Raw genomic sequence first — 14,860 nt, forward strand, 5'->3', positions numbered from 1 at the left:
TATGTGTTTCACTTTGAGAGCGGGCAACTAAATTTCATTTTTGATGTGTGCCATTGTGCCCACAGTATAAAAATGACAATAAAGGTTATCTTATCTTATCTTATCTTATCTTATCTTATCTTATCTTATCTTATCTTATCTTATCTTATCTTATCTTATCTTATCTTATCTTATCTTATCTTATCTTATCTTATCTTATTTATAGTTCTTTTCAAAATATTAAACCAAGTGGTTGTTTGAAAGTAGGCTACTTTTTAAATTACATATTCTATTTGGTTATTATATATTTTCAATTGGTTTTTTTATATTTTAATTTCTTTTAATAAGCACTCTTATTAAATTAACACATGCACAATGTTTATGATATGGATGTTATTTATTTTAAGAACTCTTGGGAAGACTACAACCTCTAAAGTCAGATAAAAACATATTTGATGAATAAATAAAATACAAATAAAGGGCACCTACCTCTAGTTGCAATAGCAAACATGTATTGCAATTATTAAAGAAAGATGAAGGAAGTGTGCTTTTTGGCTCTAAAGCTAATACATCAGCTTGTCCTTCTGTAGGGACTGTACATTTTAAGGCCTCCTCCAATACAATATTGTGATTTATTAGCATCTCTGACCCTGAGTAAATAAATACTTATGTTCCACCAGCAGACAAGCTGTTATGTATTTTTCTCTGTGCCCTATTTCTCTTATAAAATTCCAAAGACAATCATGGAGTTTCTTCTTTCAATACTAATGCTACTCAAGAGATGCCTTTAGAAGGTCTTTTGTAAATAAAAGCCAAATCAAAAGACAGAGGTATCAAGCAAATATTTCAACTTTAAGGCAAATGGTCTTTCTGCAGTAGTGGGAATACAAGGCAGCTGTTGTATAAATAAGCTGGGGAAACATGCAGAACGTGGCTTATGGCATTTTTCCAACCCTATTATCATCTCCAGCAATAGCAGCCATTTATATTTTTCTGTGTAAAGAAGTAATGTGCTCTTTATGTGTGTATCCAGTTTTGGTCACCACAGTATAAAAAAAGATGTTGAGACTCTGGAAAGAGTGCAGAGAAGAGCAACAAAGATTATTAGGGACCTGGAGGCTAAAACATATGAAGAACCGTTGCATGAATTGGGAATGTCTAGTCTATTAAAAAGAAGGACTAAGTGTGACATGAGAGCAGTGTTCCAATATTTGAGTGGCTGCTATTGCTGGGGATAAGAGGGGGCAAACCTACCTATTTCCCAAAGCACCAGAAGCAAAACAAGAAGTAATGGATGGAAACTAATCAACCTAGAACTAAGGAGAAATTTCCTAATAGCGAGAACAATTAACCTTTACCTTCAGAAGTTGTGGGTGCTCCATCACTGGAGGCATTTAAAAAGAGACTGGACAGCAATTTATCTGAAATGATATAGGGTCTCCTGCTTGAACAGGGATTGGACTAGAAGATCTCCAAGGTCCCTTTCCAACTCTGTTATTCTATTATTCTGTTATTCTCTGTGTATGTTCCCCTCCCTAGTTTTTCGCATATGTTTCATCTGTGTTTGAATGTATGAGTGGTCTGGATCATATGAATGGGAGGTAGGACACCTTAGAATGAGAAGTCATCAACATTTTGAGGGGCTTCAGAATTGCTTCTCCTAGAAAAATCTCTGAGAGAATTTTTCTGTAACTCATCTACTGTATTTGCAAACATCATCTTCTTTGGATGACCTCTTCTTCTCTCCCCCAATTTGGTTTTGTTCTATATACTTTTGGGAGAGTTTATTGTGCTTGACTGATAGACAGATGGGGAGAGAGAATCCCAAGTTGCCCCAATGCTGCCAGGACTGGCAAGGCTGTTTTGTTTGATCTACTGATTTTCAAATTGTAGAAAGCCTGACAAGAATTCTTTACCAAGGGATCAAGATAATGCTGTGTAAATACATTTCACCATTACAAACTGCTTAGAAATGTATCTGAGATTTCCTCAAACCTGATGATCCTATTAGTAAATGAGGCCTACTACATAGATTTTTTTAAAAAATATGTATAAAGTCAGGCAGCTGATTGTAACTCTTATATACTGTTATTTCCTCCTCCAGCAAAGAAGAGAAAATGACTGAAGATGTATTCTTTCTTTATTCTTTCTTGGTCAATTGTTGGACGCACATGGAATTTTTCTCTGGTGCATAAGCTCTCAGCGTACATACAAAAGTTATAAATCATAAGATACAAATAGGAGAAGGTAATAGAAAAAATGAGAAAAATAATAGTAATACAGCCCTACTATGTGGGAAAATATCCTTAGGCATAAAACAGTGCTGTGATAATTAGATGATTAGTAGAGATATGTTTCATTATGTTTTTTATTATTTTATTATGTGTTATTATGTTTTAGTATGAGACATGTTGGTCATCTCAGTCTAGAACTGATGAAGTGGAAGGACGACCTAGAAAGTCACACAATTTTTGGATCAGGTAGGCAGATGTTTGTGCTTTGCATCTCCTCTAATCATATTTTTTTTAATATCAACATGAAAAGATGAATAGCATTCAAAAACTGCTTTTATCTCAAAAGGCAGGTCACAAGGAAAATGTTTCCTAAAAGAAGAAATTATGCTAATTACAACCAAATTATACTTATGTAGGATTTATCCTGTGGCTTTAAGTGGGAATAGAGGGGGAAGGAGCACTAAACTACTGCTTTACTACTAAATGAAAAAGAATTCTGTGTAATCAAAATTCTCGCATATTTAAGCTGATTGATCTGAACACAAATGTCTTTTACTTTGTTTCTATGAAATGAACATTACCAGCCATATTCAATCTAGTTAGATCCAGAAAAAAAAGAGGAAAAAAAAGAACCCATTATATGACTACATCGTTTAGGCATTAACAATATAAATAGTGTTCTTTGAACAACTGTGTACTTTTTTATTTGCAATGTTAGTCCATGAAAAGACAAATAATTCTTCATTTAAAAATAGTCTTTCTGAAACAGGCCCTTTTTTCTGGTAGCTTTTAGAGAATAATTTAGATATTAGAAAGGAGGGGAGAGACTGAAAAAAAAGAAGGGGGAGACAGAAGTTGCTAGGATACGATGGTGCTATCAAAAAAAGATTTCCAAATACCAGGGAAGGAATTATCAACAGAAAACATGACTCCTGCATTTCTGGAATAGAATTTGTTTAACCAAATTGTACACAGCTCAAGTGATTTAAGCTGCTAACTTTTACAGCTGGAACAAATACCCAATGTGTGAACTTCAAAGTAATAAACAAGATTGCTCTAACAACATAAAAAAATGAATCTGTATCTTCTCATTTTACATTGTATATGTAAACAAGTGGACAACAACTTATGGTATTCAATGGTTACATAAGGCTAGAGAGATTTGCCACCGAAGTTTTGCATAGTATAAAATTCAAAGGGAATATCAGAAAACTTGCCAAAATTTTAAGAAACGTAAGAGGGCCATTTCAGTATTCCTGGAAAAGATATAATATTTTTGAAATATTTTTTAAATGCTTACAAAGCAAGCCCCAAAACAAAAATGAGACAGGCATTTGTCAGCCGCCCTACCAAATTCATACTGGAAGTCAATAGTCTCCTTCCAAACTTCATTTTTTAAGAGAAGGAAAAGATGCAAGCTGCAGTGCTGTTGGTACAAAATACCTTCTGGGTGGACTTCATTTTAATAGGGACACTGTTTTCAATAACTATCCAAAGTGATGAATTAGTTTCAAGAAAAGCTGAGGGATCAGCAAAATAGAATCTTGGCTCCTAGTATCCATAAAGCTACTAAATAATATTCATCTAAAATATGTCTACCTGAAGTAAAAATGTCCCAAACCCATTATTTTGGATGTTGAGGTCTCACGTAAGATATGAAAACTTGCAGTGATGCTTGCCACCTGAAAGGTTTCTCAAAATGGATGTACATATGAGTCTTTGAAGAAGGCAATATAGAAATATTAAACATTAGAATCTATTTTTATACAAAATATTATCATTATTTTCAGGAAAGGGATCTTATGCCTTTGGAATTTCTGATCAGATATAGTTTTCAAATTTACAGGTTTGCCTATATGTTCTACTCAGAAGCAAACCACTCTGAGATCAGTAAGATTTATTCTTAAATAAGAAAAACTTTACTTTTAGATCTAATACTTTGGTCGACCTTGAGAAACTAAGAAAGGTTGGGTCTGATTAGATGGGAATTGTCCAAAAATGCCCAGGATCTAATCTAGATTGCAAAGTGAGAACATCCTGGTAGAATACATTGGTAAACCACTTTTGTTTTCTCCAAATTAAAAGGATATGTTCTAAAAATCATGTGTCTTTAGGATTACTAGGAGCTGAGCTTTGCTTGAGAGAGTCTTTATTTTCTCAACTGCATATAGGATTGCAGCATCAAATTTTTATGTTCTCAGATTTTTTAAAAATCTTTTGATGCAAGATTATTTTTGAACCCCTGTTATGAGCACTGTTTATTTTAAGCAGAATGTCAGATGACCACATTAGGATGGATGTAATGAATTCAGCAGTCATTTGTTTGTTTACATTCAAAGGTCAAAGCAAAGCCATAACTATCCAACTGCAACCTTAAAATGTAAACAGCGCTCTTATTTGGAGTGTCATGTTAGGATGCTCTGAGTGCGATTCTCCTGGGAACCTCTTTCATTGGTGGGAAAAGTATGTGCAATGTCATTCCCCTATCCAGAGATGCTGGGAACTGTATTTCTGTATTGAAAAAAGCTGCACTGGATATCCTACAGCTCCTCGTCTTCTGCCTTCCCTGGTAATAGAAGACAAGAGAAACTGTTTGTCCTGCTAGATATTTGGTCTATGTTCTCTCTAATCAGCACAAACATTAGCAAGAGACATTGACACAGTGCCTAAGATTTGGAGCGTGAATGATAACTACTGCTAAGGTCAGAGCTTTGGAATGCACTCTGTACAGAGAATTCACTCATATCTGGAATCAAGACAGCTACAGCAATTTAGTAGACATGAATCGTAAGTGGTTTGGAAGTGCTATGTGAGAAGAATTTAAGCACCGCCCCAAGGCTGGATCATGCCAAAGGTCATCTAGGCACAGTAGCCAATTGAATGGATTTGAGAAGCTCACAAGCCCAGCCTGTCTCTTTCCACTGTCCCTTCCCAGTAAACATATCATGCTGCCTATGATTCAGAAGCTAGTAGACAGCCATTACGGTAGTACAAGTAGCCACTGAAAATTTGATTCTCTGTGAACAGAGCCTCCCCTGAAAGCCATTCAAACCGACTACCATTCTTGCAATTGGTTAGCAAGAATGCTTCAGTTTCATTTTACAAAGCTATTTACAGTAAATCTGCCACTCCTGAATCCTCTTAATTTAAGTGAATAGTGGCAACTTTCAAAACTGTGAGAGAAGGAGAAAAACTTCTTTCTCTCCAAATTTTCAAATATTTTTTTCCTTCCTATATTGGAAGACTCATAATTTGAAGCCCAGCCTATGTACTGTCAAAAAGTCAAAAGTCTAGATCTGCTCCTCAAGCCTCCAATAAAAAGGTCTCCATTTAATTTCAAAGAGTCATTACTGATGAAAGCAGGGAGTGCCTCATAAATGATTGGACAGTCTTGATTAAAGACTGAGACAATGTTCCAGAAAAATTGGAATGGCACACCTGAAGGGCCACCTCTGCTTTTATTTATGATACATACTGATCACTGGAATAGTCAGGAACCTTAATGCAAATATTGTTTTCTTTTTCTGGGCAACTGGCTGGACAAGTCCCTCCAGAATTCTTGGCAAGATTGCAGAAGTGCTTTTTGCTATTGCCTGCTTCCTAGAGCTGAGAGACTAGAATTCATCCTCTTCCAGTTTCTTAACCACTACATCAAATTGGCTCTTTTTTTCACTACAATGCTTTATAAAGAGTTGACTTATATTTTCACCTTTAGGCATGAATTTATCATAAACTAAAGTTACCTTGTAGCTCCATATCCAAGTCCATCTCTGGGAAACTGAAAGGAGAAAGCTTTCATAAGCTGCACAGGGAACTACTTTTCTCAGAAAATCAATATCACAAGATAGAAGAGGGATAGTCTTGTTTCAAAGTTTCCTTAGGAAATTTTCTGGCTATCAAGTATCCTTCCCTAAACTAATACCAAGATCCCTCCTTCTCTTTTCCTCTTTAACATTTCTACAATTTAAAAAACCCCACATACTCTAATTCTGATGCTGTATCTGCATGTGCTGAAGTTCTCTTATAACAGGGGTGTCAAACTGTCGGCCCACGGGTTGGATGCGTCATGCTGAAACTGCGCCCACCCCATTGCCGGCAATGGAGAAAAAGTCGCGATACGTCACGACACGTCATGTGACGTTGCGAGTTTGACACCCGTGTCTTATAACATTTCCACCATACTGATAGCCAGAATAAAAGTTAAATGTTTCCCCGAACCAATTGTATCTAAGTCTAGGAAGTGGTGCTCAACTCCATTTCTTAGCCGAGGGAGCCAGTGTTGTCCAAAGACATTTCCCAGGTCATGCGGCATGACAATATTCCCACCGAAGTGATACCTATTTATGTACTTGTATTTGCATGCTTTCGAACTGCTAGGTTGGCAGGAGCTGGGGCAAATAACAGGCGCTCAACCCCGTCATGCGGTATTCGGGTCTCAAACCCAGCTGACAAGCTCAGTGTCTTTAACTGCTGAGCCATCACGCCCCCCAATAGCAACAATAGAGCGGTAGATATTGACAGTTTATACTCTCCAGATGGGTTCTCACATAATGACCCAAGCTTCAACACTATCTTAAATACAGTTCACAGAAACTCAGAGTGTAAGTACCTTTTGCTATAGCATCACTGTAAGTGGCCAGGGAAAATTTCTGTGTTGCCTGAAAGTGGTAGGGGATAACTTCTACATAGGCAAAGGCCATGTGCTAATATTAATTCTTGATGCCATCTTTTAAGCGGGTTAGAAAAGAGTAGCCCAAAATACCTTTAATTTTGGAGAATATAATAAACAAAGGCCAATGTTTAGGGAATTTCTACTGCAGCATTAACTCTGCCTTTCAGTATTCCATATTTTGCTAAAGAACAAAGAAAACAGCCAAAGTGTAAGCATTTGTCATATCACCTATTTAAATTTACCTCAACATTTTTAGTGGGAATTTTAAAGGTTTGCGTAGCCTAAATAGCATCTTGATGCATTCTTGAGCAATGCTAAAGGAAATGTAATGTCAGCTGAAAACTTAACATTAAAGGAGACTGACATAAAAGAACACATAAACTGAATTTTAAAAATAAAAAAAATTAATAAGGGCCAGCTCTTGAAATCTTCTCAAATAACATTACCAACCATCCTGAACTAATAGTAATACTAGCATCATAATTTATACTAGTGTTATAGATAAGAACAACTAAAAGACATTTTAATGTTTTAGGCAATTCCCTGACAAAAATCAGCAAACAATGGGATCTTAACAATCAAATTATTTTTACAGTACAACACAGAATTTCATTACTAGATGTCAGAGGCAAGCAATTTTACCTTACGCAGTTATGAAAAATTAGGTCCCTAAAGACAACTAGCAAAGGAAATCATCCATGTGTAAAAGTAACCTTGTCTGCGTGTGCAGCTAATGGTGATATAAATCTGAGTACATAGTTTCACTGATACTGAGAGTCATCATGAGCAAACTGTTAACTAAATATGGATGAGGATGTTTTTAGCATCGACAATCACACACTGTGAAAATATGTGTATATATTGGAATTCCATATCTTTGTTACTGCCACTGTTGCTAAAATCCAAAATATCAAAAGCTTGGGGAAAAGAGGTAAACAACTGCATGTTCACTTTTTATCTTTATTACAAACCTTTCTAGGAGATGCATTTGAATGAGCACTAAACAGCAGCTTTCCCTTATATATGAAGAATGCTAGAAAGACTGTTTATGTGGGAAAGAAATTATATGTTTGAAAACCTTACTATGTGTTTAGAAACACTTTTTTAAAAAGACATTTCCCGCAAGACAAAAGTGCCAATACTTTCAAAATCAAATACTGCAATCTAATGAAAAAAAAATTATGCCATTAAGCAATTTTCAACTATAGTCAGTCCTCGATTTACAACCTTAATGGAGCCTGCTCATTGCAGTCATAACTCATGATGGTCATAAAGCAGGTCATGACAAGACCAGACCTATTTTTACTATTTTTTTTGTGGCAGTCATTAAGTGAACCTATTGTTCACTATGGGGCATTTTTTTCAAAAATTGGAAATAAATGCGGCTGTAAATCACAATCACATGACTATGGGATGTTGCAAACAGCCATAAATGTGGGCCAGTTGCTTATATTTCTTTTATTATAATTTGTATTAAAGAAATTTTAACAAAGTAAAAACTAAGAGAAATAAATAAAAGGAAAGAATAGTAAACTATGGAAAAAATAAAACAGAAAAGGAAATAGAAAAGAAGAAAGAAAAATAAAAAGTAACATTATAAAGAATCAGCTTCTGATCTTTGTGCCGGCAGTTATAAATTTTTACTTTGCCCTTTCTCTCTATGGTTACATCATAATGTTCTTCTTTCCATAAGCTACCCTTTCTAATCTTCAAATTCATAAATCACAAGTCCATTTTTCTCTTTTTTTCAGCAAAAAAAAATACAAGGGGTTTTCAGTCATTAATAAATATAGCTGTTGATCTTTCTCTAATCAAACAGGTTTATCTTGCCATTTCTGCTAGTTCTGTCAACCTCACCAACCATTCTTCATTGTGGGTATTTCAGAGTCTTTCCATTTTGCACATTATAATGTCATAAGAGTAATCATGTATTTTAAAAAAAACACTTCCCTGTCTCTTTTCTAATAGACTTCCCATTAATCCCAGCAAGAAAAATTCTGATTTGAATTAAATATTGATCTTTAAAATTCTTTGCATCTCAACCCAGACATTTTTTGTTTTTTACAAATCCACCAGTTATGCCAAAAGAACCGTTCATGCTGTTTATGTTTCCAACATAAATTTGAAGTACTCATTTCTCATGTAAGATTGCATATGAAGCAACAGATCTTTAACCAGAGACATCAGTCCTAAAGCTTGCCAGAATTTTGGTCATTTCTCTTCCATTTTTGAGATGCAACGAACTTGAAGTAAACTAAGTGCATTAAGTTTATTGCAGGTTTGATGCCCTCTTTCAATTTTTTTATCCTGTCCTTATTATTTTTATAGATAACTCAAGGCAACAAACATACCTAATACTGCTTCCTTTTCCTATTTTCTCCACAACATCAACCCTGTGAGATGAGTTGGGCTGAGAGAGTGTGACTGGCCCAAAGTCACCCAGGTGACTTTCATGCCTGAGGTGGGACTAGAACTCACAGTGTCCTGGTTTCTAGCCCGGGGTCGTAACTACTCCATAAATGTACATACAATGGGAAAATCAGAGTCCTGTTTATCTGATAATTTGCTTCTGAAGATCTGAATCTCAGAGGTGTCCAATTACCAAACAAAAAATAACTGAGAAGCTACATGTTGCCTAAGGATAATGGGTCTAGGAAGTTAAGACAGTATATGGACTCCGGCTACTTCCACAGCAGACAATCAGAAGCCCACAATGCTTTACCAATGCTTGAATAACTAATTAAGTGGGATATTACTTTGGACAATCACACTCTGCCTCTAGTCTACCACTCACCTCTTCTACCAAGACTGCAATTTTAGACACATTGTGCACTATATTAGCAAGCATAGGCTGCTCTTTTCATTCATTAAACTGCTGCAAATATATAGAAAAGAAGATACCTTAATTGGTCTTCCATCGGGTGTGAGCACCTCCTCTGACAGCTCCATCATCTTCAGGGCCATCAGGGCAATTGGCTTTGCATGATTCAGGTTCTGCCTGTGGAGTCCGGCCGCCACACAGTATGCATCGCCTATTGTTTCCACCTGCATCAATCAGAAAAATCATATGCAAACATATGATAATGAGTAGGGAATTGGTGCCATTAAGTATTTACAATCACCAAATACTGTTTAAAAACATGTCAGCACAGCATCAATAAGAGAAGCTATTAGACAAGGGAGTATAATTGTCCTCCAAGTTTGTAAACAGGCACCATCAAATCTTGACACCTCGCTGCAGTTATTTTCCATAGTGATCAAGAAACCATTGCACTCAAGATAACTTGTTCTACAAAGTGAGTAATAAGAGCTTATAGAAAAAGTAAGTAGATTGTTTGAATTATCATTACATGGATTACTGGATATGTAATATCGGTAAATAAGTGTCTACATGCTTTGCAACCGTGGTTCACGTTTTAGTTTAGATTGAGGCCCACTCTCAAGGTATTTATTTATTCTTTTAATTATGTTACAAGGGTTATAGTCTGCTTCCATCAGAATCAACTCTTAAGAGCCATACTATTACCATCTTCCCAAATCAGATTAAAGCAACCAACAAAATACAGAATCCCTATAATTCCACAGTGTAGATAGTCCCCACTTAACAATTTAAATTAAACTTAATGAGTAAATCACCTAATAATTAAATTCAGTGGCCATTCAAAGTTATGTTGGCACTGAATAAAGAGACTTATGATTAGTCCTTGTAGTTGCAGCCACTGCAATGTCTCCGTGATTGCAATTCAGGCGCTTGGCAACTGACAGTCACAGCAGGTCATGGTTATCCCAAAAGTGCTTTTTCAAGAGACAACTGGACTTTCTTGTTTTTCCTTTAAGACGTTTTGCTTCTCATCCAAGAAGTTTCTTCAGTTCTGACTGAATGGTGGGGAAAGGAAGGATTTACCGTATATTCCTTGCAGCCATCTGGTTGTTAGCACTCTTTCTGAGAATTGCTGAGGTCATTTGGGGGTTTATCTGTACCTTCAGGTTCATCTGGAACCTTCTTGGGGACTGCTGAAAGGACTGTGTTGTAGAGAGGAAATAGGTGGTGTCGTGCACCCTCTGTTTGTCTAGAATGTGGACTTTTGTGCAGATTTTTTTTAGGAGATCTGAATCTCTGCTTTACAGAGACTTGAAGCAGACTCCTATGGAGTCAATTATCTCATTTGTCCTAAGGAAAGATTCTTAAAGGGAGGAGAAGGATGCCAAGCTGACTTTGACTTGGATTCTTCTTTAGTATTCAATCCCTGACAGTGCAGGCTAACAATTTGCAACATTAGTATTTTAACTGGTACACAGTCATCATCCACCGGAAGGCTTGTAGATCAGAGGAAAGGCGCAAGAGAAAGGAAGCAAATAATGCAAAATGCAGGCTAGGTAATTTTCTTTCTTTCTTTCTCTATTAGAGTTCCTGCTTTGAATTGCACCTTTAAATCACAGAGAAACAGAGCAAATATTTTGCAGGCAAACTTTCATCTCTTTGTTTACAGAAATACAGCCTTAAAATACTGTTAGAAGTCCCATGCTTTTGATCAGAAATAGAGGATAAAAGTCCTAAATACATGCTGGTTGTCAAGTGCCTGAATTTTGATCACATGACCCCAGGGATGCTGCAATGATTATCAGTGTGAGGGCTTGTCATAACTCAGTTTTTTCAGTGCTATTGTAACTTCCAATAATCACTAAATGAGTGGTTCTAAGTCAAGGACTACCTGTATGCTGCCTAATTCCTAGCCCTTGTCATACTACTATCACAAATTAATTAACATGGTTGCCTTAGCATAAATGGTCAATTATACCATTCTCTCTTTAACTGTAAAATATCATCATTTGTTATTAAGATGATCAACAAACATGACAAAGAAATCTGCCCCAGACACTTTAACCTGAGCACTCAAGTTTTGTTTATTGAGGCATGAAATGCTTGGCAGTGTTTTATTTGAAACAGTTGCATTTGAATTTGTTTTTTTTCCTTTCTTGCAACAGGCATCAAAAGTGCAATGAAAAAAAAATCAAAGGGCAAAGAGGCAGCGGAGCTTGGAAAGTTTGGTCCACATGAAGAAGATTAAAACAGTTCCTTCCTAGCTGTTCCCAGAATATATCTGCAGTTATGTAAATAGCTGCTTTAGTCTGGCAAGATTCTGTCTATAGAACAATAAAGGAAAATACTCTTAAATAACTGTACAGGTCATATTTTTTATTCTTGGGGCCTGACAGAAACCAAAATCATGATTGCTAATATTACTTTTTTTTACAGTAATGGAATCTTGCAAGTCGAAATGTGTGTCCCCCCCTCTCCTTCCTTTATCTTCATGACAATTAAGGAGGGACTTGTCTGAGATGCTTACTTGGATTACAGTTCTAGCTTAGACTCAAATTTCTTTTGTCTCGGTATTGTCTTGGTAGCAGCTCTTCATACTATTCCTCAACATTATTCCTCTGCCCATTACAGTGTACCCTAACATATTTTACTTTAGAAGTGTGTATATCATTTTTTTCTTGCACCAACTTCAAATCAAAGAGGATGACAGAAGTAGCATTACCTGATCTGAACTGCACAAATCAAGATAAACAGATGACAGCATCAAGATACAGAGAAATCTAGAGGTCATTCAGAATTGTGCATCCCCAGACAAGAGAATCAGCAATGTACTAAAAATCTGGTAGTAGTGTGTTATTTGGCTAACCTTAACCCTTCTCTCTCCACTACCACCTAAAATAACAATTATGCAAGAAGACATATGTAATTAAATGATTTTGCTTTGCTGTTTTTTTTTCTCATCCAGTTGCAGGAGTAAAAAAGCTAAGGGAAAGACATCACTGCTTAGTACTTGGGAGCTGTTCACAGTGCTGGAGAAGAATTGGTTGCACACTATTTCAATAAAATTCCATATGTGGTTGGTAGAGTATGAGTAGTCCCACGGATTATTTTCTGTCCACTTGTCAAAGCATCCCTCCCATATCTCTCTCTCTCTCTCTCTCTCTCTCTCTCTCTCTCTCTCTCTCTCTCTCTCTCTCTCTCACACACACACACACACACACGGTTGGTAACGTGGGTGCTAGAACATTGCCTTTGACTCAGGAAACCAGGATTCAAATTCAGTTGATAGCTTCCCTATTAGTAGGGATCCTTCCACAAAGACCTCCTAATTTTCACATGCCTACCTCAAATTATGAAAATGACATATAGTAGAAGAGTCACGACAGTTTGGATGTTACCCAGATTAACAAGATCTGAATCAGATGTTGGGGAACCAGATCAATCTTATGATAAGTGGGCTACTGGAACAAACCATACATGGTCAAGACAAAAGCACCTGGAATTGATGGAATGCTATCACAACATCAGATCTAATGAGAGGCGACATAGGAAACATATGAGGAAACTATAGATGGACAGAAGGCTGCATCTCTGAGAAACAGCTAGTTGTCCAATGCTTCAACATAGTGAAGATGAAGCTGTTCTCACAAGCTGAGACAGAACAACTGCACATTACATCCTAGACTCAAGAAGACCCCAAAGAACAAGTGGATGTGAAGCCAACACATAAAGCTGGAATGTCACTAAAACCCATTTCAGAGCATAGTTGCGGATATGTGGCATGGGATCATGGATAAACTAGCTACAGTTAACCCTCAAGACTAGTTACCAAGGCTCAGTAGAGATATCATCAGTATGCTAGAAGATGCCAATAGAGCCCTCATGACAACCTGTACTATCATATAACTCAAACCAATGAACTGGTATATGCTGTAATTGCTGTAATCCCGGAGAGGCTTATCTACATGATAAAAAATAACAGCAGTACAAAACACACACACACACACACACACACACACCCCTGAGGAAGATGAGGTTAGAAGCTAAGATCAAGGCAATTTGGAGATTAAAATAATACATCATTTTATAAAAATTCTCTTTAAGGATCAAACTTAATATAAATCCTTTTAGTCCCATAATTTCCCATTGTTCCATTTGTCTGTTATAACCAGCATTTTTAGCTCATTTTCTCAAATACTAGACAATGCATGACCCCCAGGGTTATCCTTTCAAAGGTATTTTTTTACTAGATTCCTCAATGCCTTCAACAATGACAGAGTCTCTTATGTACTGCCTTCTCGGGAAAATTTTGGATGCATTCAGAGATGTATCTGCCTTGAAAATAGCACTTTGAACTGTATAGCACAATCAAATATCAGCACAGGATATGTTTTATTAGGCCATAAAGTGTATTACTATAATTTTGATGTCATAACACGTTTTATAAAATTTTCCGAATTTCAATTCCACAGGAGTCATGGGTCCTGGGTTTTAGAAGCATTCGGTAAATTAATCCAACTGAGTTACATTGGTTCAAAACATTTTGACCTATGAATCACTGTTTTGCTCAGTTAAAGGTTAACAGGGCAGAGAGTTTTAGTATAAAGATTCTTTCCCTTGTTCTTCTTGTGGCCCAAGTTTCAACAAGAGCTTATACATGACATATACATTTTAGCAATATCATATCATTAGTATATAATTCTATTACAAACTCCTTCTTACACTGTTCAATCGTTTATCCACTTTAAATCTTTCTGATAATTTTACATAAGGAAACCACAAGGACATCTTTCTATTGTCAAATTTTCTCTTGATTTTATTTTACAATCCCCTTGAGCAATTTCTAGTATATTACAATAAGTTAGCCATTTATGTTTACTTATTCTTTCTTGTCTTTAAAATGCTTTTGCACTGACCCACGGTATTTTCATGCAGAATCCAAATTTATATTTATTCCATACTCTAAAATGGCCCGCCTGATATGATTTTAAAAATCTACACTATCCTAGCCTTAATATCCATGCCACCCAAATCTCAGATCATGTCCTTCTAACTCAATTAGCCTTCTATTTCTTAACATCCTCCCACTCTTTCATCCAAACTGAACAACAGAAAGCAAAATATAATTTCAGATTTGGTAGACCCAATCCTCCT

The 14,860-nt window shown here is 36.2% G+C and overlaps 1 protein-coding gene across 1 annotated transcript in view; it reads right to left on the reverse strand.

Moving 5' to 3' along the window:
• The window catches only part of LOC107294950 (guanylate cyclase soluble subunit alpha-2-like), a 100,027-nt gene that overhangs the window by 52,331 nt on the left and 32,836 nt on the right, over positions 1-14,860 (reverse strand). Inside the window, exon 3 of the mRNA XM_015824227.1 lies at positions 9,787-9,930. Within this exon, the coding sequence (XP_015679713.1) occupies positions 9,787-9,930 (144 nt within the window). The remainder of the gene's footprint in view (positions 1-9,786; positions 9,931-14,860) is intronic.

Source organism: Protobothrops mucrosquamatus, unplaced genomic scaffold, assembly GCF_001527695.2.
Source record: "Protobothrops mucrosquamatus isolate PMUCROS unplaced genomic scaffold, P.Mucros_1.0 scaffold2169, whole genome shotgun sequence".
Classification (NCBI taxonomy): domain Eukaryota; kingdom Metazoa; phylum Chordata; class Lepidosauria; order Squamata; family Viperidae; genus Protobothrops; species Protobothrops mucrosquamatus.